Here is a 25,748-nt window from a genome sequence, read left to right on the forward strand (position 1 = left end):
GGTTCAAACGAGGTGCAAACCACAATTTTGAACCAGCCCTTTAACCAGAACCAGTTATTCGGTCCAGAAGTGGACACTACACTGGAGAAAATGAAGAAGGACACGGACACTGCAAGTCAATGGGAGCCCTACAGTCCACACAAACTAGAGGTTCCCTTCGTCGCTCCTTTTGTAGAGGAGGCTCCAAACAGACTGGAGCAGACACAACATCTTTCAAGACGCACACACAAACATCCTCTAACAAAGAGTATTTTAGAGGTGGATACAGGGGCAATAATAACAAGGGAAGAGGACGCGGTAACAGCAATCGCTCCTCCTCCACAGCTAAACCGTGACTTCCCTCTGCCTCCCCTACAGCATTCCACTCCTGGGGGGGGCAGATTAACACAGTTCCTGCCTGTCTGGAACTCCATAACAACGGACAGGTGTGTGAAACAGATTATCCAACATGGCTACTGCCTAGAACTTACAGCAACCCCCCCAAACATACCACCCAGACAGCGTCCCATGACTACAGATCACCTGACTCTGCTCAACAAGAAGTCCTAGCACTTCTACAAAAAGATGCTATTCAACTAGTTCCATTAGAGGAACAAGGGACAGGGGTTTACTCGCTGTATTTTCTAATTCCCAAAAAGGACGGGACACTGAGACCAATTCTCGACCTCAGGCCCCTCAACCATTACATACAATCAGATCATTTTCATATGATCACTCTGCAACAAGTGCTCCCACTATTGCAACAAGGCGATTTCCTCTCAACGCTAGACCTGAAGGACGCCTATTTTCACATCCCAATACATCCTGCTCACAGGAAGTACCTACGGTTTGTGATAGAAGGACAACACTATCAGTTCAAAGTCCTTCCATTTGGTGTCACAACAGCTCCAAGAGTGTTCACGAAGTGCTTAGCAGTAGTAGCGGCACATCTCAGAAGACAACAGTTACGAGAAGTTGGCCTGATATATAATGTTCACTATTCTAGTGAGCACTTTGTATCAGTCCAAACAACCCTTATTGATGATTGGTTGTAAGTCAACCGATAGACCAGCTATCCTAGTAGCATGGACAAGAGCAGTCTTTAGGCTAGACTCTAGAGGGCGTGTTAAGCCAGCTGTTATACCATCACATATACCCCTTGAACACCAAGTGAAAGGACACCACACAAGTTGTTATGAAAATAAACAGTTATTTATTTAGAACACAACAACCCTGGACTCTTTATGAGGACAGGGTGCTAAGCACAATACAAAGCTCTTACGAAAATACTTTAAGTTGCACAATTTACACAAATGCCCGAGGGGCACGAAAAACCATATACTCTAAAAGTGGAATGCGAAATTACTAGCAGGTAAGTACTACTCTCATAGGCTTTAGGATCGCTAGGACTGGACTACTGAACCTTCAGATTACTAGCAGGAGGCCTAGGGGGATCGGGTGCAGAGTGTGCACTCTCACGCGGGATGCGGGACAAAGTCTATGGATGCTAGATTTCGTAAAGTTAGTGTTATCGGACGAATCTGACTAGGTAGAGCTGAAACGAAAAAGGATCTGGACCTTTGGATAGTTAAGCTATGCTGGAGCACCGAAATGCTCAGGTTACCTAGCCCAGGGGCTGCGGCTGCATAGGTCTGAAAAGACGTCGGGAATCCTCGTTGCAGTCTATGGAGCCTGAAAGAAGAAGTTGCTGGCAGGCGACCAGTGTTGAAGTTCGATGGGATCCAAGCCTGGATCGGTGATGGAGGATACCTGTAAGCAGAGGGGACCAAGTTCTGAATCACTAGCCAGTGATTAGATGGGCACCAGGATGGCACCGGATGGAGTCACCTCGACCAGGTGAGTGGGCGACGCTGGGCTCTGCAGTCTCTCGGACCAGGAGGCGTTGTCGGCGACTAGGATGGAGGTGCGAGCTGTCCCACGAAGGTATCTGCTGTCGACGTCGCTGGACCCAGGATTGGGGCAACAACTTTTGGCAAATGCAAGCCCACGCGGTGGACTTAATATGGCGTCTGGAGTGGACCAGGAGGGAACGGGGTGCTCCTCTGTTGGAGGGGAGCAAGGGCCAGTCTGGAGCAACCAGACCAGCGGTGTTGTCGTCGTGTTGCGTCCTCAAGAGGGCCACAAGCCAGCAGGCAAGTAGCCGGACAACGCGGTGAGCAGCAAAGAGCAGAAGGGCCCCACGCAGATCTCGTGGATGCTGGGGGGCTGGACTCCGGTGCTGGAGCTGCTCAGGGTTAGGGCTTCTCAAACCCCAAAGCACTCACTCGAGGATCCCTCGGCGGTCGTGCTGGATAAGCGTAGTGCAGTTCTGAAGATGGCCGGTCCCTCGAGGTCTCGTCACACCCACGGATCTCAGCTGGGCTGATGATGTAGGTAGAGGTCAGAGGTGCCAGGGAAGCCGGGTCTCGTCGTGCTGGTCGGTCGGATTCCGGAGGAAGGACGTGCAGCAAACCGCAGTGTTCTTAGTTGGTGCCCGCAGATGCAGGGTGACTACTCCTTAGTCACAAGGGAGAAATCTTAGGAAGAAGTCTTGAGTTCCTTTCGTAGAAAGTAGTTTCAGGATTCAAAGATGATCTAATTTGGAAGGGGGCCCGCTCCTATCTTTATACTAAGGAAAGGGGCTGGCACGCGACTAGGTCCTGCCCATGGGTGGGACCAGGAAGGGGGGTGGTTACACCCCTCTCCCATGCCGGACTTTCCCCAGCTCAGGGGCTGGTGTGCCCCTGGAACTGGTTCAAGCCGGCCTATGCATAGTGAGCACCGGGGTGCCACTTGCAGTCACCTTCCTCTAAAGCCCTGCCTACCCAGGATACACAAAACCCTGTCTGGGATGGTGCTAGCACCGCCCCTGACAGGAAACCCTTTGTCCAAGCCTCCCTCGCTGGAAGGACTCCCAGCAGCAGGAGGTCAGACTTGTGTCTGTGGTGGCAGCATCCATTTTGTGATGCTGAGGCTTGAGTTAACTTTAACCGGGGTTCACAGTTACATACATGTCGTGTCCCTCTAGAAAGGTGGAATGCTAACCCCGTCGCCAGAATTGGCGAGGGGTTAGTATTCCAATTCGTATGACACCTTACTCGACATGTTTTGATAAACCGATACCAGAGTTGGCATATAACCGCGAGGATTATAATGCATTTAAGAGTATATGGTACGCGTTATCATGGAACAGCTATTAGGACTTGGTTCCGCAAGCTGCAAACTGGCTCAGCTCATGCCAGAGCACCATCTCACATAATTCCAAGCACTGCCATAGGAGTGACTGATAGGAATACATGTGTCCATTTTAGGGTTAGATATAGGTATACTATATCTACAGCAAAGGGTGATTACACCACTTTGCCCCAGCTGTCGTGCAGCCAGTTGTGTCAGATTTAGATGGCCAGCCAGGGGTGGCATAATACATGCTGCAGCCCATGGTAGGCCCTGGGTACACCTATGCCCTGAGTTACAGGGTCTGATAAGGTGGCCCAGTACCAATTGGTAAATGCACCTAAGGTACACGTGTCAATTTAGTGAGAGAACAGCTAGGCTGTGAGTCTGATTAGCAGGCCCACAGCCAGGGAAGTCGTAAACCAGTGAAGCAAAAAGCAAAAATCTGGGGTGATCATAGGATTGCAGACCCTACTCTCCTACATACACGTCTTCCCTTACCTGGACGATTGACTCATAAAAGCCAAGTCATTCCACCAATGTGTACAACACACTCAGCTGACAATTCAACTGTTGCACGACTTAGGGTTTACGATCAACTACACAAAGTCGCACCTAGAGCCTTCGCACGCGCATCAGTATCTAGGAGCTACCATAAACACATCTACAGCTCTAGCGTATCCCAGTCCAGCCAGGATACAGAGCATTCAAGCCTTAGTCTCCACTTTTCAACACCAACAGTCTCTCCAAGCAAGGGCGTTCATGAGATTAATAGGCATGATGGCATCTTGCATCTTCATAGTTCCACATGCAAGACTGCAAATGCGTCCATTACAAGAGTGTCTGGCACAACAGTGGAATCAGCCTCAAGGTCAGCTCACAGACCTGGTGTTGGTAGACAGCCGTACGCATCGCTCTCTGCAATGGTGGAACACCAAAAACTTGACAAAGGGACGGCCGTTCCTAGAACCTGTTCCACCGATAGTGCTCACGACAGACGCATCCCTCACAGGATGGGGCGCCCATCTCTTACACCACACGACTCTAGGTCGATGGAACAACCAACAAAAGCTGTTGCATATCAACCATCTAGAGCTGCTAGCGATATTCTTAGCACTCAAAACATTTCAACTTCAGGTACAGAACAAAGCTGTCTTAATCCGGACGGACAATATGACAGCAATGTACTATATACAAAAACAGGGGGGGGGGGGACACTCTCTGCAACTGTCCCAGCTCGCACAGAACGTTTGGAGATGTGCCGTTCCTCAAAACATTTATCTGTTAGCGGAACACCTTCCAGGGGTTCACAATCAGATAGCGGATCTGTTGAGTCGGCAGTCACAACAGATTCACGAATGGGAACTGCATCCACAAGTTTTTCAACCGTTCTTCCAAATGTGGGGGCACCCACACATAGACCTGTTTGCCACCCACGAAAATGCAAAATGCCCAGCCTTCGTCGCCAGGTTCCCACACCCAAGGTCAGAGGGCAATGCAATATGGATGAACTGGTCAGGCAGATTTGCGTACGCTTTTCCGCCTCTCCCCCTCATTCCACTAGTGGTGCGCAAGCTCAAACAGTCTCTCAAGCTCATTCTAGTAGCTCCCACATGGGCACGCCAGCCGTGGTTCACCTCGCTATTCGATCTCTCCCTGGTTCCACATCAAAAGTTACAGCTCACACCATCAATGTTAACACAGAACCATGGAGAAATCAGACACCCAGACCCGAACCAACTGAATTCGGCGATCTGCATGCTCTTCAGTCTCTGAAGTGGTGGTGTTCAGCGGAGAATCTCCTCAGAGGGGTTCCCTTTCACAAGGACATTCCCACGCAGACTGTCGTGACGGATGCTTCTCTCCTGGGATGAGGAGCGCACTCTGGGACTCTACAGATTCAAGGAACGTGGTCACCGATGGAGGCCACGTATCACATAAATTTCCTGGAACTCAGAGCTGTTCACTTGGCACTGAAGGCCTTTCTTCCGTCCTTCCAGACCAACTCTCTGCTTGTACAGACGGACAATACCACCACGATGTATTACCTCAACAAGCAGGGGGGCTCGAGATCACGCACTCTGTCACAGGAGGCGCAGGCGATCTGGCACTGGCTCCTAGCCAGAGGACTGACGATAACGACTACCCATCTGCCAGGTGTGCAGAATGTTCAGGCAGACGCACTGAGCAGGCTGGTTCAGGAAAACCACGAGTGGGTCATAAACGACGAAGTACTAGGAGAAGTCTTCGCAAGGTGGGGAACTCCAGACGTAGATTTGTTCGCCACCTCCGAAAACAGCAAGTGCAGAGACTTCGCCTCCAGGTACTACCAGCAAGGGACGCTGGGGAATGCGTTATGGATCGACTGGACGAACAGCTTTCTGTACGCCTTTCCTCCCATTCCTCTGATTCCGGCGGTGCTCATCAAGCTTGCCTGATCCAGGGCTCGGATGATACTCATTGCCCCGGAGTGGCCCAGGCAGTGGTGGTTCACGGACCTACTTCACCGGTCTCTCCTTCCTCACATTCGGTTACCGTGCAGGCCGGACCTTCTCACGAAGTTCGGGGGACGGATGTTACACCCCAACCTCTCGTCTTTGAGTTTGGCGGCATGGCTCCTGAGATAGTGCAATATGGCCATCTGAATCTGCCTGAGGATTGCATGGACATACTGAAGGAGTCTGAGACCTTCCACTCGGACTTCCTATGCTTACAAGTGGAAGAGGTTTTGTATCTGGTGCCAGTCTAAGAATCATGACCCTACGACCTGTAAGGAAGATGTCATCCTTCCTTACCTTTTACATTTGGCGCAGTCTGGCCTTAATGTTCATTCCATTAAGGTTCATCTTGCTGCATTGACTGCCTACAGGAAATGCCCTTCACAGACTTCCTTTTTCCAGATCCCTGTGATCAAAGATTTTCTGGAAGGTTTGAAGAAAGTATTCCCTCCTGTCCGGCTTCCTTCGCCTTCATGGGAACTGAATGTGGTGCTGTCCAGGTTGATGAAGGAGCCTTTTGAACCTATTCATAAGGCTTCGTTGCAGCACCTGTCCTGGAAGGCGGCGTTCCTCGTGGCCATTACATCGGCCCGCAGGGTGAGTGAAATTCAGGCGTTGTGTTGCCAAGAACCTTATACTGTATTTCATGCTGCTAAGGTTGTTATGCGTACTCACCCTAAATTTCTTCCCAAGGTTATTTCTGATTTTCATGTCAACCAGACCATAACTTTGCCTACGTTTTTTCAGAATCCTTCCTCTCCAGCGGAAAGGGCTCTCCATTCTCTGGATGTTAGGAGGGTGTTGAAATTTTATCTGGATAAAACCAAGGATATTCGTAGGTCTGACCAGTTGTTTATTAATTACGGATCAGTCAGGACGGGTCTTGATACCTCTAAGCAGTCCATCTCTAGGTGGATTGTGTCCTGCATACAATTGTGTTACCAAAAGGCTAATAAGACCTTAGGAGGTAATTAGGAGGTAAGCCTAAGGCTCATTCCACCAGGGGCAAAGCTGCCACGATGGCTCTGCTCCGTAATGTTCCCATTGCAGAGATCTGCAAGGCTGCCACTTGGAAGTCGGTCCATACCTTTGCTAAGCATTACTGCCTGGACACTGATGCCAGGGCAGACGCTCAGGTTGGGCAGGCTTCGCTGCGGAATTTGTTCGCACAGTAGTGGCATTATTTTCTTCTCCACTGCCGCTTTGGTGTGGGGATGGGCTTGCCATTCTATTCACTAGATTATGACTATACACAGAGATCCCCTACTACAGAAGGAGTAGTTTCTGTCCTGTAACTCCAGTTCTGTAGTAGGGGTATCTGTTATAGTCATAAGCGCCCGCCCTCCTCCCCGGTGGAGATATTTCGTCATGTACGGAATGACAGGTCTGGCGTGCTTCGCCTTCAAAAAGAACTGAAAGTAGAGGGACCTGCTATGCATTCTGGGATACTGGGAGAAGTTCTCTTAAAGGCACAGTATCCTATTTAAGCCACATAATGGCAGCCTATGGGGCTTGTCTGTCCATGCCTTCCTCTCTATCATTCCAGTGTCTTTTACTGGGGGAGGCAAGTTTCTCTATGGTAGAAACTGGGCAGGCTGTATTATGTGTGGTGTTATTTGGTGGAATTTCTAGTTGAAGTACTGGACAGTGTAGCCTGTGGATATAGGCTGAATTATTTGTCTTTAAATTCTCTCTTAAGTGTCTTTGCAGTTTTCTGCATGTTTTGACAACTTAAGAGATTATTTTTGATTGCCGGGGTCCACGCACATGGGCGGGACTATTCACTAGATTATGACTATACACAGAGATACCCCTACTACAGAACTGGAGTTACACGACAGAAACTACTCCATGCTCAGCCTGCACCTCCCTGCCTGAGCATCTCTCCTCCATTCTGTCACAGCAGCAGGGCCTTGGACCCAGGCATGCTCAGCCTGCACCTCCCTGAGCAGCTCTCCTCCATTCTGTCACAGCAGCAGGGCCTTGGACCCAGACATGAGCAGCCTGCAGCTCCCTGCCTGAGCAGCTCTCCTCCATTCTGTCTCAGCAGCAGGGCCTTGGACCCAGGCATGAGCAGCCTGCACCTCCCTGCCTGAGCAGCTCTCCTCCATTCTGTCTCAGCAGCAGGGCCTTGGAACGAGGCATGAGCAGCAATGTCCATGCCTGAGCATCTCTCCTCCATTCTGTCTCAGCAGCAGGGCCTTGGACCCAGGCATGAGCAGCCGGCGCCTCCCTGCCTCAGCATCTCTCCTCCATTCTGTCTCAGCAGCAGGGCTTTGGAACCAGGCATGAGCAGCCTGCGCCTCCCTGCCTCAGCATCTCTCCTCCATTCTGTCACAGCAGCAGGGCCATGGACCCAGGCATGCTCAGCCTGCACCTCCCTGAGCAGCTCTCCTCCATTCTGTCTCAGCAGCAGGGCCTTGGACCCAGACATGCTCAGCCGGCGCCTCCCTGCCTCAGCATCTCTCCTCCATTCTGTCACAGCTGCAGGGCCTTGGACCAAGGCATGAGCAGCCGGCGCCTCCCTGCCTGAGCATCTCTCCTCCATTCTGTCTCAGCAGCAGGGCCTTGGAACTAGGCATGCTCAGCCTGCACCTCCCTGCCTCAGCATCTCTCCTCCATTCTGTCTCAGCAGCAGGGTCTTGGACCAAGGCATGAGCAGCCGGCGCCTCCCTGCCTCAGCATCTCTCCTCCATTCTGTCACAGCAGCAGGGCCTTGGACCCAGGCATGAGCAGCCTGCACCTCCCTGCCTGAGCATCTCTCCTCCATTCTGTCTCAGCAGCAGGGCCTTGGAACTAGGCATGAGCAGCCTGCGCCTCCCTGCCTGAGCATCTCTCCTCCATTCTGTCACAGCAGCAGGGCCTTGGACCAAGGCATGAGCAGCCTGCACCTCCCTGCCTTTCCATCTCTCCTCCATTCCGTCACTGCAGCAGGGCCTTGGAACCCGGCATGCTCAGCCTGCACATCCCTGCCTGAGCATCTCTCCTCCATTCTGTCATAGCAGCTTGGCCTTGGACCCAGGCATGCTCAGCCTGCACCTGCCTGCCTGATCATCTCTCCTCCATTCTGTCACAGCAGCAGGGCCTTGGAACCAGGTATGCTCAGCCTGCACCTCCCTGCCTGATCATCTCTCCTCCATTCTGTCACAGCAGCAGGGCCTTGGAACCCGGCATGAGCAGCCTGCAGCTCCCCGCCTGAGCATCTCTCCTCCATTCTGTCACAGCTGCAGGGCCTTGGAACCAGGCATGAGCAGCCTGCGCCTCCCTGCCTCAGCATCTCTCCTCCATTCTGTCTCCGCAGCAGGGCTTTGGACCCAGGCATGAGCAGCCTGCACCTCCCTGCCTCAGCATCTCTCCTCCATTCTGTCTCCGCAGCAAGGCCTTGGACCCAGGCATGAGCAGCCTGCGCCTCCCTGCCTCAGCATCTCTCCTCCATTCTGTCTCCGCAGCAGGGCCTTGGAACCCGGCATGAGCAGCCTGCAGCTCCCCGCCTGAGCATCTCTCCTCCATTCTGTCACAGCTGCAGGGCCATGGACCCAGGCATGAGCAGCCTGCACCTCCCTGCCTCAGCATCTCTCCTCCATTCTGTCTCAGCAGCAGGGCCATGGACCCAGACATGCTCAGCCTGCACCTCTCTGCCTGAGCAGCTCTCCTCTATTCTGTCACAGCAGCAGGGCCTTGGACCCAGGCATGAGCAGCCTGCGCCTCCCTGCCTCAGCATCTCTCCTCCATTCTGTCTCAGCAGCAGGGCCTTGGAACCAGGCATGAGCAGCCTGCGCCTCCCTGCCTCAGCATCTCTCCTCCATTCTGTCACAGCAGCAGGGCCTTGGACCCAGGCATGCTCAGCCTGCACCTCCCTGCCTCAGCATCTCTCGTCCATTCTGTCTCCGCAGCAAGGCCTTGGACCCAGGCATGAGCAGCCTGCGCCTCCCTGCCTCAGCATCTCTCCTCCATTCTGTCACAGCAGCAGGGCCTTGGACCCAGGCATGCTCAGCCTGCGCCTCCCTGCCTCAGCATCTCTCCTCCATTCTGTCACAGCAGCAGGGCCTTGGACCCAGGCATGCTCAGCCTGCGCCTCCCTGCCTCAGCATCTCTCCTCCATTCTGTCACAGCAGCAGGGCCTTGGACCCAGGCATGCTCAGCCTGCGCCTCCCTGCCTCAGCATCTCTCCTCCATTCTGTCACAGCAGCAGGGCCTTGGACCCAGGCATGCTCAGCCTGCACCTCCATGCCTCAGCATCTCTCCTCCATTCTGTCTCCGCAGCAAGGCCTTGGACCCAGGCATGAGCAGCCTGCGCCTCCCTGCCTCAGCATCTCTCCTCCATTCTGTCTCCGCAGCAAGGCCTTGGACCCAGGCATGAGCAGCCTGCGCCTCCCTGCCTCAGCATCTCTCCTCCATTCTGTCTCCGCAGCAAGGCCTTGGACCCAGGCATGAGCAGCCTGCGCCTCCCTGCCTGAGCATCTCTCCTCCATTCTGTCTCCGCAGCAAGGCCTTGGACCCAGGCATGAGCAGCCTGCACCTCCCTGCCTCAGCATCTCTCCTCCATTCTGTCTCCGCAGCAAGGCCTTGGACCCAGGCATGAGCAGCCTGCGCCTCCCTGCCTCAGCATCTCTCCTCCATTCTGTCTCCGCAGCAAGGCCTTGGACCCAGGCATGAGCAGCCTGCACCTCCCCGCCTCAGCATCTCTCGTCCATTCTGTCACAGCAGCAGGGTCTTGGACCAAGGCATGAGCAGCCTGCGCCTCCCTGCCTCAGCATCTCTCCTCCATTCTGTCTCCGCAGCAAGGCCTTGGACCCAGGCATGAGCAGCCTGCACCTCCCTGCCTCAGCATCTCTCGTCCATTCTGTCACAGCAGCAGGGCCTTGGAACCAGGCATGAGCAGCAAGGTCCATGCCTGAGCATCTCTCCTCCATTCTGTCTCCGCAGCAAGGCCTTGGGCCCAGGCATGAGCAGCCTGCACCTCCCTGCCTGAGCATCTCTCCTCCATTCTGTCTCCGCAGCAGGGCTTTGGAACCAGGTATGAGCAGCCTGCACCTCCCTGCCTTTCCATCTCTCCTCCATTCCGTCACAGCAGCAGGGCCTTGGACCCAGGCATGAGCAGCCTGCACCTTCCTGCCTGAGCATCTCTCCTCCACTCTGTCTCAGCAGCAGGTCCTTGGAACCAGGCATGAGCAGCAAGGTCCATGCCTGAGCATCTCTCCTCCATTCTGTCTCAGTAGCAGGGCCATGGACCCAGACATGCTCAGCCTGCACCTCCCTGCCTGAGCATCTCTCCTCCATTCTGTCACAGCTGCAGGGCCTTGGAACCAGGCATGAGCAGCCTGCACCTCCCTGCCTGAGCATCTCTCCTCCATTCTGTCTCCGCAGCAGGGCTTTGGAACCAGGCATGAGCAGCCTGCACCTCCCTGCCTTTCCATCTCTCCTCCATTCCGTCACAGCAGCAGGGCCTTGGAACCAGGCATGCTCAGCCTGCACCTCCCTGCCTGAGCATCTCTCCTCCATTCTGTCATAGCAGCTTGGCCTTGGACCCAGACATGAGCATGTGCATTGAGCGACAGCCGTTAATCTTTTTTTACCAAACTTGTTGCTATAGCAGAAGGAAGCTAGACGTCCATCAAGGAAATCACTGTTTGGGATTGGTACAAGTTTGTGGCGTGTGGTTTGCATCAGACAGACCTCCTGCAGACCAATGTGGTGGGTGTATTGCTGTATGTTCTGTACTTGGCCCAGCAAGGTCTTGATGTGGGCGCTATTAAAGGTTACTTGCTGGCCCTTTTGGCCTTTTTATGCATACCGGCCCAACTCTCCTTGTTGAAATTGCCCGTTGTGATGCGTTCTCTTAAAGTTTTGCAACATAGATTTCCTCCAATGCCCTTTGTGATACCACAGTAGGACTTAAATGTGGTCCTCACTTTATTAATTTATGCTTCTTTTTAACCAATGCACAGTTGTCCAGGGTGCCTAGTCACATTGAAAATGTTTGTTCGAGGCATGTGGGCTGCTGAATTCATATCTTAGCATAGATCGCCGCCTAGTGTTGGGTCCAGAAAGATCTTCGCTAAGATATGAATGTCAGCAGCCCTACATGCCAGGAACAGATGCATACTGGCAAGTAGCATTTTCCTTCCAGCCTCCATATGCCCGTTTTGTTCTGGAAAAACTGGTGTTGCTGACTTGAGCAGTGTTCCTACCAATGGTAGTGATGCCTTTTCACCTTCCTTGCTCCTCTTCGACCCTCGAAAGAGGAGATTCCATAACTTGGACCCCAAGAGAGCGCTCAGCTTTTACGTTGATCACAACAAAGCACATCAGGTTGATGATCAGCTCTTTGTGGGATTCTCTGGGGCAAAGACTTAAATGGGCGGCGCAGAAGCGTGCCTGGGCGGCGCAGAAGCGTGCCTGGGCGGCGCAGAAGCGTGCCTGGGCTGCGCAGAAGCGTGCCTGGGCGGCGCAGAAGCGTGCCTGGGCGGCGCAGAAGCGTGCATGGGCGGCGCAGAAGTGCACTTAGGTGGCTCTTCTATGCTGCTCCGGATACTTGCGCTTAGAGTATCTGCTCGAAAGAGCATTACTGAAGGTAAGGAACGTTTTCTTATGGCCAACCATCACAGCCTATATATGCCCAGAAGTCGGACCCTCTAGGAGTTAAACAACGAAAAGGTGACTGTTGGAATGATTTCCGAAACCTTTTGCTGGCATTCCCTTGGGACGCATTTCAGTTCAGTGAAATTTTTGTCACAGTGTACCACTCCAGGCAAACGCAACCAGTGTTGGTCCCACGTTAATGGAAGAGTCTAGCCCAAACTGCGAGGTGATGCCCTTGTAAAGGGGAGCGTATGCACCCCCAGACTGGCTTCCAGCGCATGGGCCTTGGAAGTGAGTGGCGACTTGGATCCTACAGCACGCCATGTCTTGGCATCACATTAAAACTAAAACAAGTGAGCGGTTAAAGGCTCAATTCTAAGGCACTGGTAGTTACTTAAAGCTGCGTTCCTTTTCAAGCTGTAGATGACCCTGTGTGTAAGCCTATGTGTCCCTGCGTTACTGCCTGTGAACGCAACAAAGATGTTGCGTACAATGCTGTTCGAAGTCCCTCCACCAGTAGTCATGCCAAATCTCTGCCTTCCTTCCCTTGCAGCGGGCAGCGTCTGGAGGAGTCTCTCGAGTACCAGCAGTTTGTTGCCAACATGGAAGAGGAGGAGGCCTGGATCAACGAGAAGATGACGCTGGTCGCCAGCGAGGACTATGGGGACACGCTGGCCGCCATTCAGGTGAGGGAAGCGCTCCATGTTATCAACCGTGACTGCTCTAGAAAGAAACCCTGTGTGGCCCTCGTCAGACTTATATGGCTCCTACAAAGCCCATGAGCGTGGTCCCTTTCATGTTTGCACCACTACCAGTGACATCTTCCATAGATATAGCGATTAATTATGCTACTCAATAGGGTTTGAAAAATGTAAAAAGAATGCAATTCTTTGCTTTCTCCAGACAGAATTTGGTGAATAATACGCTCTGTGGAGAAACTGCAGACCAAGTGTTGATTTCCCAATTGTTGGAACGCATGTGGTTTTCTGGCAGTAAGCTTTCTTGGTTTGGCTTTACCTAAGAGAAACCGGTGTTCTATTATCCAAGACTGAGATTAAAAGAAAGGTTTGCATAAAACAGACACCCACTTCTCTTCCTCAAGAATAACAAACTGATGCCCTCTGACCACCACTAGATACTACTGAGAAACAAGAGGGGCAAAGCACAACAGCAAAGACTTCATGTTTTAGGACAAAACAGCCATGAGCGTGTTTTTCTGAGCTTCTGAGGCTCTCTGACAGACAGCAACGAGCTGGAACGGCTCTCAGGAACCAGTGACTGCAATGGAGAGCTGATCTTGAAATACCACAACTTACGTTTCAATGAAATACCTGGACCTCTCCTGATTGCAATCTATAGGGGATTTTAAATTCAGGTTCAATATTAAGGTGCTGTCTTTTCTCATACATTCTTTGCAGGGCCTGCTAAAAAAACACGAGGCATTTGAGACTGACTTCACAGTACACAAAGATCGTGTGAATGATGTCTGTGCAAATGGGGAGGAGTTAATTCACAAGGTGAGTGATACTTCCTACATGTCCTCTGGTGAGTATGGGGCAGGTGCGCAGCCAGTTGAGGGAGAGCTGACGCTCTGGAAGGGAGCTCTGTGGCCCAGCGACAGGGAGATCTGAAGCAGTGGGTGGGCCCAAGAAGGGGAGGTCTATGGAACTGGGAGGGGAGGGGAGAGCTTCATGCCCTAGGGTAGGGGGTGGGCTATACTACTGTCAGTGGCAGAGCAGAGAGATCTGTGGACCAAGAAGGGGAGGTCTATGGAACTGGGAGGGGGAGGGGAGAGCTTCATGCCCCAGGGTAGGGGGGGCTATACTACTGTCAGTGGCAGAGCAGAGAGATGTGTGGCCCAAGAAGGGGAGGTCTATGGAAATGGGAGGGGGAGGGGAGAGCTTCATGCCCCAGGGTAGGGGGGGCTATACTACTGTCAGTGGCAGAGCAGAGAGATCTGTGGCCCAAGAAGGGGAGGTCTATGGAACTGGAAGTGCAAGGGAGAGGGCTCCGTGGACAATGGGAGGGGGGGTGGTACTGCATTCTTGTACTGAAAAGTGGATGTGTGGAGGGGGGGCCACGGATATTTACAAACTGCGCAGCAACAGTCTTAGGTCAGCCAGTACAGGACTGGTACTGGTTCCTAAGATTAAAAAGAGCCTGGGTGAGGGGGACGGGGGGGGCAAGAGCCTCTCCCACAGAGCAGCCAAACAGTGGAACTCCCTCCCGATTACTATCCGACTACAATCTAATAGGTCTCTCTTTAGGAAACTGGACAAGACCTGGCTCTTCGCTTAAGCTTTTAGATCGGCAAGCCTGGGCAGCACTATCAACTCACCCTAGCTCCAAGACACCTTGGCAAACAAGCGCTTTATAAATGTCAGTCAGTCAGTAGGTTGTTAGTACCAAGCCCATTCTGTGCTCTTCCAGAACAATCACCATGTGGACAATATCACCCTGAAGATGAAGGGGCTGCGCGAGAAGGTGGCCGAGCTGGAGAAGGCCGCTGCCCAGCGGAAGGCCAAGCTTGATGAGAACTCTGCCTTCCTTCAGTTCAACTGGAAGGCAGATGTGGTTGAGTCTTGGATTGGTAAGTATACTGGATTTATTTATTTATTTTGATAGTTTTATATAGCGCGAACAAGATCTTTGCAGATATCAGAGCGCTTTACAAGGACAAGGGGGTCATAGAATAATAGACTGTAATAGTTGAGGTAGTTAGGTACAAGGTGCATAGTTACATAGGTAGGTCAAATACAAGAGGTAGGTCAAAGGTGAGGTAGGGTCTTCTATCATAGTGTAGGTACAAGGTGCATAGTCAAACAGTTGTGCCAATAATATAAAAGTACAAAAATAAGGAGCATATACTTGTTTAAGCGATCTTAAAATGCTTAGCATGAAGATAGGCATAGTTGAGGTAGGAGATGAGTACAGGGTGTATAGTCACACAGGTGCATCAAAAGTACAAGAGTAGGGAAAGTTGAGGTGGTGTAGGTACAGTATGCAAAGTCAGACAGGTGCGTCAACAATATAAAAATGTACAAAGAGGGAACGTATACAATCAAATAAGTTGATAATACAAGTAATACAAATAGTCCAAGGGGTCGGGCAGGTCTTACAGAGCGGATTCATGATAAATACAGAATAATAGATCATGTGTATTTAGCCATGAGGATCGCTTTTACTTCTTTCTTAAAAAGATTGTTGGAGCAGATGAGCCTGGTTTCAGGGGGGAGTGAGTTCCAGATCCTGGGTGCCATTCCTGAGAAGGAGCGTTTATAGTTTTTTTTTCCCGAAATCTTCGAGGCTTCTGCAGAAGATTGTTTGTGCTTCTAGTAGTTCTAGAGCCACCAGAAATTGTCAGCTTTTGAGTGAGGTAGGCGGGTGAGTTCATGTGTACAGCCTTGTGTCATGCAGGCTATTTTCAGATGTATTCTGGCTTCAAAAGGCAGCCAGTTCAGGGATTTAAAGTCAGGGGAGATATGCGAGTGTTTTTTTGAGCCAGTGATGAGTCTCGCTGCAGCGTTAAGGGACGCTCTGAGGGGTGCCGTTGTAGTTAGGGGTAGCCCGCAGAGGGCGGTGCTACCGTATTCTATGTGCGGGATGACTATAGATTGTACTGCAGTTTGGAAGTCTTTGGCTGGAAGGAAGGGTTTAAGTTTTCTCAAGGTATTGATTTGGAAGTTCGCTCCTTTCGTTGCCTTGCTGATGTGCTGCTGCATGTTGAGATTGGCGTCGAGTGTTATGCCTAAAGATTTTGCTGAGCCTACGATGGTAGGTTGTACATTTAGAGCGGTTAGGTGCTTAAGCCATGTTTGAGCGGTAGAGATTTTTGCGGGAGGTGAGATCAGGAGGAACTCAGTCTTCAGCGCATTGAGTTTGAGGTGATTCTCGGCAAGCCAGGATTGGGTGTTTCTAATCGTGGTGTTCAGAAGCATGATGTCCTTGGGAGATTGTATTTTGAGATAAAGTTGGGTGTCGTCGGCATACATGTGAAAGTGAACATTGGATGCTTGTAGCAAAGTAGTGAGAGGTTCCATAACTAGGTTGAACAGTGTTGGGGAGAGGGAGGATCCTTGAGGGACGCCTAGCGATACAGGTACCGGAGAGGACATCAGGTTGTTGCTTTTGAATCTTTGAGACCGGTTGTGTAGAAAGGAGGTGAACCACTTGAGAACAGTCCCAGATATGCCCATTCTTGTGTTTAACAGATCGAGTAGGTTCTCATGTTTAACTGTGTCGAAAGCTGAGGAGAGATCAAGAAGGATGAGGAGGCAGGTATCGTTTTGGTCTAGGATTTGGAGGGCGTCGTCAACTATTTGAGTCATGGCAGTTTCGGTACTGTGCCCTGCTCGGAAGCCTGATTGAGCGTTGAGGAGATCAAACTTATCTATGTGTTTAGTCAGTTGTAGCTGTACCCATTTTTCCAACAGTTTAGCGAGAGTGGGAATATTTGTAATAGGACGGTAATTGTTTAGATCAGTGGGGTCTGCTGTTGGTTTTTGTAGTAGCGGTGTGACTTGTCCGACTTTGAGGGCGTTAGGGATTGATCCTTGTTGAAGAGAGCTATTGATAATCTTAGTCCAGAGTGGGAGGAGCAGAGGGGTAAAGTCTTTTACAGCGTTAGCAGGAAGAGGGTCAGTGAGGTGATTGGATGGTTTCAGGGTGCTGATCAGTCTGCCAATTTCTTCTTCCGAGTAGGTGCCAAAGGATGACCATGTAGCATTGTTCTTTGGTTCAGACGCTGCTGTGTGTTGGGGGTTAGAGTAGAGGCTTGCGTCATTGAGGAGATCGCTTCTTATGTTGTCGGTTTTTTGGTTAAAAAAAGCAGAGAATTCTTCACAGGAAGGTGTAGCGCTCATGGTGCTGAGTGTCTGGGGTTGTTCTTTAGATTGTGTTCTGATTAGCTCGAACAGTTTTCTTGGGCGTTTTTTTGCTTGGGCGAGCTGGAGGCTGAAGAAATCTTTTTGCGCATTTTATTTTCCTGAAGTAGGCGTTTCTCTGTTTCCTCAGTGTTTTTAGGTGCAGTGCAGAGTGGGCTGACCTCCAGGTGCGCTCTGCCATTTGCATGGCCCGTCTATCTTCATTGAGGCTCCCGTCATACCATGGGTTGGAGATCTTGGACAAAACTCTTTTCAGTTGCATGGGTGCAGCCTCATTGATTATTGTGGTCATAGCATTGAGATATTGGTCAGTCAGGAGTTGAACGTCCGTAGCGCCGGCAGAGGGAAGTAGGAGATTGCAGCTGTTAGGCGGTAAGGAATTTGGGTTGAGTTTGTCTGTCCTCATGTCTATGCTGATGTGCAGCGTGCTTCAATGTTCTTGTGGCGCTCATTGTACATTGCAGCGGGCTTCCGTGTCCTTGTGGCGCTCACTATACATTGCAACTGGCTTCTGTGTCCTTGTGGCGCTCACTGAACATTGTAACTGGCTTCCGTGTCCTTGTGGCGCTCACTGAACATTGCAGCGGGCTTCCGTGTCCCAGTGTCGCTCACTGAACATTGCAACTGGCTTCCATGTCCTTGGGGCGCTCACTGTACATTGCAGCGGGCTTCCGTGTCCTAGTGGCACTCACTGAACATTGCAGCCGGCTTCAGTGTCCTTGTGGTGCTCACTGGACATTGCAACTGGCTTCCGTGTCCTTGTGACTCTCACTGAACATTGCAATTGGCTTCCGTGTCCTTGTGGCGCTCACTGAACATTGCAACTGGCTTCCGTGTCCTTGTGGCTCTCACTGAACACTGCAACTGGTTTCCATGTCCTTGTGGCTCTCACTGAACACTGCAACTGGCTTCCATGTCCTTGTGGCGCTCACTGTACATTGCAGCCGGCTTCAGTGTCCTTGTGGCTCTCACTGAACACTGCAACTGGCTTCAGTGCCCTTGTGGCGCTCACTGGACATTGCAACTGGCTTTCGTGTCCTTGTGGCCCACACTGAACATTACAACTGGCTTCTGTGTCCTTGTGGCGCTCACTGAACATTGCAACTGGCTTCCATGTCCTTGTGGCTCTCACTGAACACTGCAACTGGCTTCTGTGTCCTTGTGGCGCTCACTGGACATTGCAGCGGGCTTCAATGCCCTTGTGGGGCTCACTGGACATTGCAGCTGGCTTCCGTGTCCTTGTGGCGCTCACTGGACATTGCAGCGGGCTTCAGTAGCCTTGTGGTGCCTGCTGGACATTGCAACTGGCTTCCGTGTCCTTGTGGCGCTCACTGGACATTGCAGCGGGCTTCAGTAGCCTTGTGGTGCCTGCTGGACATTGCAACTGCCTTCAGTGTCCTTGTGGCGGTCACTGAACATTGCAACTGGCTTCTGTGTCTCATCTGGTCATCTGGTCTTCTATGCCTGAAGTGGCCCTCACAAGTATTATACCTTGTATTTGGTCTGACCACCACCTAATTCTGTGTGATATGACTCAAAATAATCCTCAGGTAAAACTTCCGCTAAAAACCAAAAAAGTGCGCCAATGGAAAAAAGTCGACTCAGTAACCTTAACAGAAGCCCTGTCCAAACATATACATAAACCAATGACCTCATCAGACGGCGTAGACCTAGATTTAAACTATGACACTATAGTAGCTACTCTCAGGCAATCAATCGATCAGATAGCCCCGGAAAAGATACAAAAAATAAAGGGTGCGGAAAAAGGGGCTCCCTGGTTTACTCAAAACCTGAGAGATCAAAAAAGAAAGCTCCGTTATCTTGAAAGATGTTGGAGGAAATCTAAAAAGGATACAGATCGCGAACTGTATAGAACATCCTTTCAACTGTATAAAAAGCTCATTGTATCAACCAAAAAGGACTACTATGAAACCCGCATGAATAACGCCGTAAATGTCCAGAAAGAAACCTTCCAAATTTTAAAAGAATTAAGCAAAAAGGAAGAAAAGGTAGATACACTGATTGACTGTAACACCTTTCAAGGATACTTTCTTGAAAAAGTAGCGACCATTCTGTCGGACATCAAGAAAGACAGCTCAACTATGTCCACCACGTCATTGCCCCCTCAAAACCCCTCGACCCCCATTATTTCTAGATTTCCTAACATCGACTCCACTTCCCTCAGACAACTTGCTATATCAACCAAGTCAGGCTCCCCTGCTGACCCCTGCCCTCCCGAAATTCTTCGGTTAGCAATCCCCATTCTGGAGGACCAGATCCTAGACCTCCTAAATAACTCACTAGCTACAGGATCATTACCAACTAGCTTTAAAGAGGCACGTGTTAGACCCCTGATAAAAAACCTGGGGCTGATCCAACTAGCCTGAAGAACTACAGGCCAATTTCCCAGCTGCCGTTTCTGTCAAAAATTATAGAACAGCATGTATTAAAATCATTGTCACCCCTCCTGGAATCACATCACCTACTCCAGGAGCGGCAAGCTGGTTTTCGTGCCCACCATAGCACCGAACTAGTAATGCTGTCGGTGCTGGACGAGCTTAGATGCATGGCTGACAGTAAAAAAACCAAGCGCCCTGATACTGCTAGATCTTTCAGCGGCGTTTGATACTGTCAGCCATGCACTGCTCCTGGATAGACTTGCCATATCCGGGATAAAAGAACAAGCTCTCCAATGGCTAACGTCTTTTCTGTTAGGGAGGACGCAGAGGATCCAACTAGCAGATCAGGTATCTGACGTTGGCGCCTTGGAATGTGGAGTCCCGCAAGGGTCCGCACTTTCACCACTCTTATTTAATTTATACCTGCAGCCACTGATAGACTCTTTGGCAAACATGGGCTGTAAAGTTTTTAACTACGCCGATGATACTCAGCTGCTGCTGAGTATCAAACACAACATCGGCTCAGTCCATGGCCCAAAAGATATTGCGGTTCACAGTAAACTGGATGACATCCAACCTATTAAAAATCAATCCAGATAAAACGGAGGTCCTTGTAGTCTCAACCTCTACCTCCCCCTGGAATGATCTGTTCTGGCCCCAAGAACTCGGACCTACCCCAAAGCCATGCCCCAGTGTAAAGAGTCTCGGTATTAAAATCGATCAGGAGCTCTCGATGACCAACCAAGTATCCGCTGTGGTTGGATCATGTACCAACCTGATTAGGCAGCTGCGAAAGCATGTCCCTCTGCTTTCGACGAACATGCTTCGAACCATAGTTTCAGCTACAATAGTTTCCAGAACCGATTACGGGAACGCACTATACCTAGGTCTTCCAAAAAACTCAATCAATCGTCTACAAGTCATCCTGAACGACGCAGCACGGCTAATTTTTGGATTACCTAGACGGACCCATGCCTCCCCTCTACTCTATAGGTTACACTGGCTCCCTATAAAGCAAAGGGTTGAATTCAAGAGCCTGTGCATTACCCATAAAGCAATTTATGGGCAGGCGCCGGCCTATATAAAGGAGAGGCTTGAAGTATATAAACCCAAGCGAGTTCTACGATCCTCTAACTCCCTTCTGCTATCTTGTCCACGTTTTAAAATGGCAACTAAAGGTGGCAGATCCTTTTCAGTCCAAGCCCCCACCATTTGGAATAAGCTACCGGAGGTGCTTCGTAGAGAATCTAATCTTCTCCGCTTTCGGAAATCCCTGAAGACTTTGCTCTTCAGGGACGCGTTTACATCCCTGTAAGATAGGCCGGCAATCCGCATCCCATCCACCCTTCTTCTTGTTGCTGTCATTGGTCAGAAGCGCCTTGAGACCTGTCGGTGATTTGGCGCGATATAAAACCCAGATACAAATACAAATACTGTGTCCTTATGGCGCTCACTGGACATTGCAGCGGGCTTCAGTGTCCTTGCGACGCTCACTGAACATTGCAACTGGCTTCAGCTTCCTTGTGGCGCTCACTGGACATTGCAACTGGCTTCCGTGTCCTTGTGGCTCTCACTGAACATTGCAACTGGCTTCTGTGTCCTTGTGGCGCTCACTGAACATTGCAACTGGCTTCCGAGTATTTGTGGCGCTCACTGAACATTGCAACTGGCTTCCGTGTCCTTGTGGCGCTCACTGGACATTGCAACTGGCTTCAGTAGCCTTGTGGTGCCTTCTGGACATTGCAACTGCCTTCAGTGTCCTTGTGGCGGTCACTGAACATTGCAACTGGCTTCTGTGTCCTTATGGCGCTCACTGGACATTGCAGCGGGCTTCAGTGTCCTTGCGGCGCTCACTGAACATTGCAACTGGCTTCAGCTTCCTTGTGGCGCTCACTGGACATTGCAACTGGCTTCAGTGTCCTTGTGGCGCTCACTAGACATTGCAACTCACTTCCGTGTCCTTGTGGCGCTCACTAGATATTGCAACTGGCTTCCGTGTCCTTGTGGCGCTCACTAGACATTGCAACTGGCTTCAGTGTCCTTGTGGCGCTCACTGAACATTGCAACTGGCTTCAGTGTCCTTGCGGCTCTCACTGGACATTGCAACTGGCTTCAGCACCTTGTGGCGTTCACTAGACATTGCAGCAGGCTTCAGTGTCCTTGTGGTGCTCACTGAACATTGCAACTGCCTTCTGTGTCCTTATGGTGCTCACTGAACATTGCAGCGGGCTTCAGCGTCCTTGTGGGGCTCACTGGACATTGCAACTGGCTTCAGTGTCCTTGTGGCGCTCACTAGACATTGCAACTGGCTTCCGTGTCCTTGTGGCGCTCACTAGACATTGCAACTGGCGTCCGTGTCCTTGTGGCGCTCACTAGACATTGCAACTGGCTTCAGTGTCCTTGTGGCGCTCACTGAACATTGCAACTGGCTTCAGTGTCCTTGCGGCTCTCACTGGACATTGCAACTGGCTTCAGCGCCTTGTGGCGTTCACTAGACATTGCAGCAGGCTTCAGTGTCCTTGTGGTGCTCACTGAACATTGCAACTGCCTTCTGTGTCCTTATGGTGCTCACTGAACATTGCAGCGGACTGCAGCGTCCTTGTGACGCTCACTGGATATTGCAGCTGGCTTCAGTGTCCTTGTGGCGCTCACTGGATATTGCAGCTGGTTGGGGCAATGTGCAAGAAAACGCAGAAACATTAGCCCAAACGACACCCTCAGGATGTAGTGGAGCTCGCAGATAGCCATTTGCCATTTAGAAGTGATGCTTCATACCCACACACAACTGCACCTCTGCCACACAGACACCGTGCCACCTTGAGAGGGTGCTTCTGTAGTAGGGGATCTCTGTTTATAGTCATAATCTAGTGAATAGTCCCGCCCATGTGCGGGGACCCCGGAGCAATCAAAAATAATCTCTTGAACTGTCTTCTGTGCAGTCCTGCATAGACACTTAAGAGAGAATTAAAGACAAATAATGCTGCCTATATTTACAAGGCGACTACTTCAACTAGAAATGCAAAGGATATTCCACCAAAATCATATTCAAAACAGTCTGCCAAATTTCACCCATAGAGAAACTTTCCCCTTCACAAAATCCTTGGAATGATAGAGAGCAAGGGATGGACAGACAAGCCCCCCCATAGGCTGCCATTATGTGGCTTAAAAAGGGATACCGTGCCTTTAAGGAAACTTTCCAGAACTCTCAGTATCCCAGAATGCACAGAAAATCCCTCCACTTTCAGTTCTTTTTTCCGGCTCCTGTTAGCAGGACCCTGGAGCATTAAGCTCTCCCTTTTGTCAAATTTTTTGCACTTTTCAAGTGTTTAGAGTGTTTCACTTGACGTGTTTTTGCTCTTTCTTCCTTTTGCTGGAGTTTTCTGGTGAGTTTGGCCACTCTTTTTTTCAGATAGGCCTTCCTTATTTGACAAATGCCCTGAGAGTGCCAGGAAGAAGGCCAAATCTGATCCACACAGGGTGTGTATCCTCTGTCTCCCTTCTTCTCACGTCCCTGTGGATTGTGAGATCTACCAGCAGTTCTCCAACAGGACCCTGAAGGACAGGGAGACGACTCGGCTCCAAGGACTGGAGCGAAGAAGACCGCAAGGTCAAGGTGGGTCTGGGCATGGAGAGGCCTCTTCCTCTGCCCATACTTTGGCCTCTGGGGGACTCCCCAGGAAAGAGAAGGCCAGAAAACGGCGCAGGTCTCCGTTGATAGCCTCGACGTTGGCGTCGAGAGGGATGACCACCGTCTGCTCCCCGTGTCCCCAGGGCTCTGAGTCGAAGCAATGTCGCCGTTCGACGTCGGAGATTGACGTTGAGTCCTCGGACGAGGTCGACGTCTAGGACCGCTTCGTCGTCGAGACGCCATCGACGTCGTGAAGGGTCTGGACGACACCGGCGCTCGCCGTCGAGGCGACACGGCGTCTTACTCGACGTTCGTCGTCGAAGATCATCGACGTCGAGAAGGAGATCGACGTCGAGAAGATTGACGCCGAGACGCTCGATGTTGAAGAGAAGGTCAGCGTCGAGAAGGAGAAAATCGACATCCAGGGGGCGTTCTAAGGCCAGGATGGAGTCCCAGGACTCTGTAGTCAGCCTTTCCTCGGCTTCCACGAGCCCACGGTCGCGGCGGCGCTGTCGCTCGTCCACGAGGTCAGCCTCTAAGTCAAGACCGGCGCAGAAAAGGAGAGTGGTAGAGTCTCCGGGATCGGAGTACTCCCAGACCTTTTCGCCCTCACAGCCCAAGATGCCTACGCCTCCCCCGTTGCCCAAGGACCCTCCTCCGCGTAATCCTTCGCCTCCTCCCCCTCCTCATAACCTTCCTCCGCCGAGGTCTTCCTCTTTGCCTCATCTCCCGACACCGCCTACGGGGCCTCCACGTCCTAGACTCCCGCCCCCTCCATAGCTCCCTCCTTTACGGCTAGTGGACAAACCGGGGCCGAGGAGGTCTAGATCTCGCTCCAGACGGAGGAACAGATCCAGAAGTGACCGTCGCTCTTCCACACGGTCCAAACGGCGCCACAGGAGGGACAGGTCTAGGTCCCGCCACACGGAATCGTCCAGTCCCCGGGACTATTCACCCACATTGTCCGACTCCCCTCGGACGAGGGTGTCTCCAGTAGACGACATAGTCTCCTTCCTAGAGGTGTTACGTGGGGCCGCAAAACTGGGCATTACACTCACGGTGCCCACGCCATCAACTTCAGTCATCTTCGAGACCCAGCACAAGAAACAGCTGTCTCGCCCCTTGTTGCCCTTGGTGCCAGGGCTGGAGGAACCTGCCATGGAGCTCTTCCTCACCCCTGCCTCTACAAAATCAGCACCTTCCAGGCTGCAAAAGAAATACAGGGCCCCGGACTCAGACCTGGCGTTCCTTCGCTCAGACCCTGTACCGGACTCGGTGATTGTGACTGCGGCTAGAAAACAGCACGCCACCGCCCTGACGTCGACGGTGCCTCCTGACAAGGAGAGCCACTGATGGACTCGGCCGGTAGGAAAGTCTGCGGTACGGCCTCCACTTCTATGACGGCCGCGAGTGCCTCTGCTTTGTTGGGCCGTTACGACCGGGCCTTATGGGAGTCCCTGCAGCAGATCCTGGAATACCTTCCCAGGGATAGAAGGGAGGATTTCCAAGAGATCATTAATGAGGGGATGATGGTCTCCAACCAGGTGATAAGCTCGGCTGCGGATTCTTAGCTCTTGGCAGCCCACGGGTACTGCCATGAGATCAACCTGCGGCGCCACGCCTGGCTTCGTCTGACATCACTGAAGCCAGAGGCGCAGCAGAGGGTCGCCAACCTACCGTTTTCAGGAGCGACCCTGTTCGGCAAACATGCGGATGAGGAGATGGCCCGCATGAAGTCGGAGGCTGAAACCCTGACGGCTGTCGGGTTGGAGAAGCTGAGGAACAGAGGAAGACCTTGCGCCCATTCCAGAGGCGTTACGGTGCGCAGGGCAGAGGGCAAGGTCGGCAAGCTGGACAGCAGCAGCAGCAGTACCAGCGGCGGCCATTCCAAAAGCTCCAGAGGGGTAGAGGTGGTCAGCAGTCCTCCGCGAACAAGGGCACGGCCGGGTCTAAGCCCTGAGGTGCTACTTCCCCCTCGTCCGTTACCCGCTCCGGTGGGGGGGAAGCATACAAAATTACTTGGCCGAGTGGAGAAAAATTACTCAGGACAAGTAGGTGCTGAATATTGTTTGCAATGGATACAGTCTTCGTTTTCTCAGCCCGCCTCCAGCGATTCCACCGGCTTGCTTGCAGTTCCAGCTGCTCGAGCTCCAAGCGGAGGCCGATACCCTGTTGAGAAAAATTACGATAGAAGACGTCCCTTTGTCTCAAAGGGGAAAGGGTCTTTACTCCCGGTTCTTTCTGGCGTGCAAGAAGGACAAGAACGAGTTCAGGCCCATTCTGGATTTGCGACAAGCAAACAAATGGATTCGCAGGGAGAAGTTTTGCATGCTGTCTTTGCACCAGATTTACCCTCAGCTGCAAAGGGGAGACTGGCTTTGCTCGATAGATCTGCAGGATGGGTACTTCCATGTGCCCATTGCACGGAAACTCCTGGGCTTCCAAGTAGGCACCAATCCCTATCAATACACAGTACTCCCGTTTGGACTGAAGTCTGCGCCCAGGACTTTTTCAAAGTGCATGGCAGTGGTGGCGGCACACCTGAGAAAGAACACAGTGTTTCTTTACCCTTACCTGGACGATTGGTTGATCAAAGCCTCCACCT

At 51.7% G+C, this 25,748-nt stretch overlaps 1 protein-coding gene across 5 annotated transcripts in view; it reads left to right on the plus strand.

The window, feature by feature from the left end:
- SPTAN1 (spectrin alpha, non-erythrocytic 1) overlaps window positions 1–25,748 on the plus strand; it is a 365,414-nt gene that overhangs the window by 279,500 nt on the left and 60,166 nt on the right. For all 5 annotated transcript variants that reach the window (XM_086948611.1, XM_086948613.1, XM_086948610.1 and 2 more), the window contains 3 exons: window positions 12,787–12,919; window positions 13,652–13,750; window positions 14,664–14,823. In XM_086948611.1, the coding sequence (XP_086804737.1) occupies window positions 12,787–12,919; window positions 13,652–13,750; window positions 14,664–14,823 (392 nt within the window). The remainder of the gene's footprint in view (window positions 1–12,786; window positions 12,920–13,651; window positions 13,751–14,663; window positions 14,824–25,748) is intronic.

The sequence above is a fragment of the Lissotriton vulgaris genome, unplaced genomic scaffold (assembly GCF_964263255.1).
Source record: "Lissotriton vulgaris unplaced genomic scaffold, aLisVul1.2 SCAFFOLD_726, whole genome shotgun sequence".
Taxonomy (NCBI): Eukaryota; Metazoa; Chordata; class Amphibia; order Caudata; family Salamandridae; genus Lissotriton; species Lissotriton vulgaris.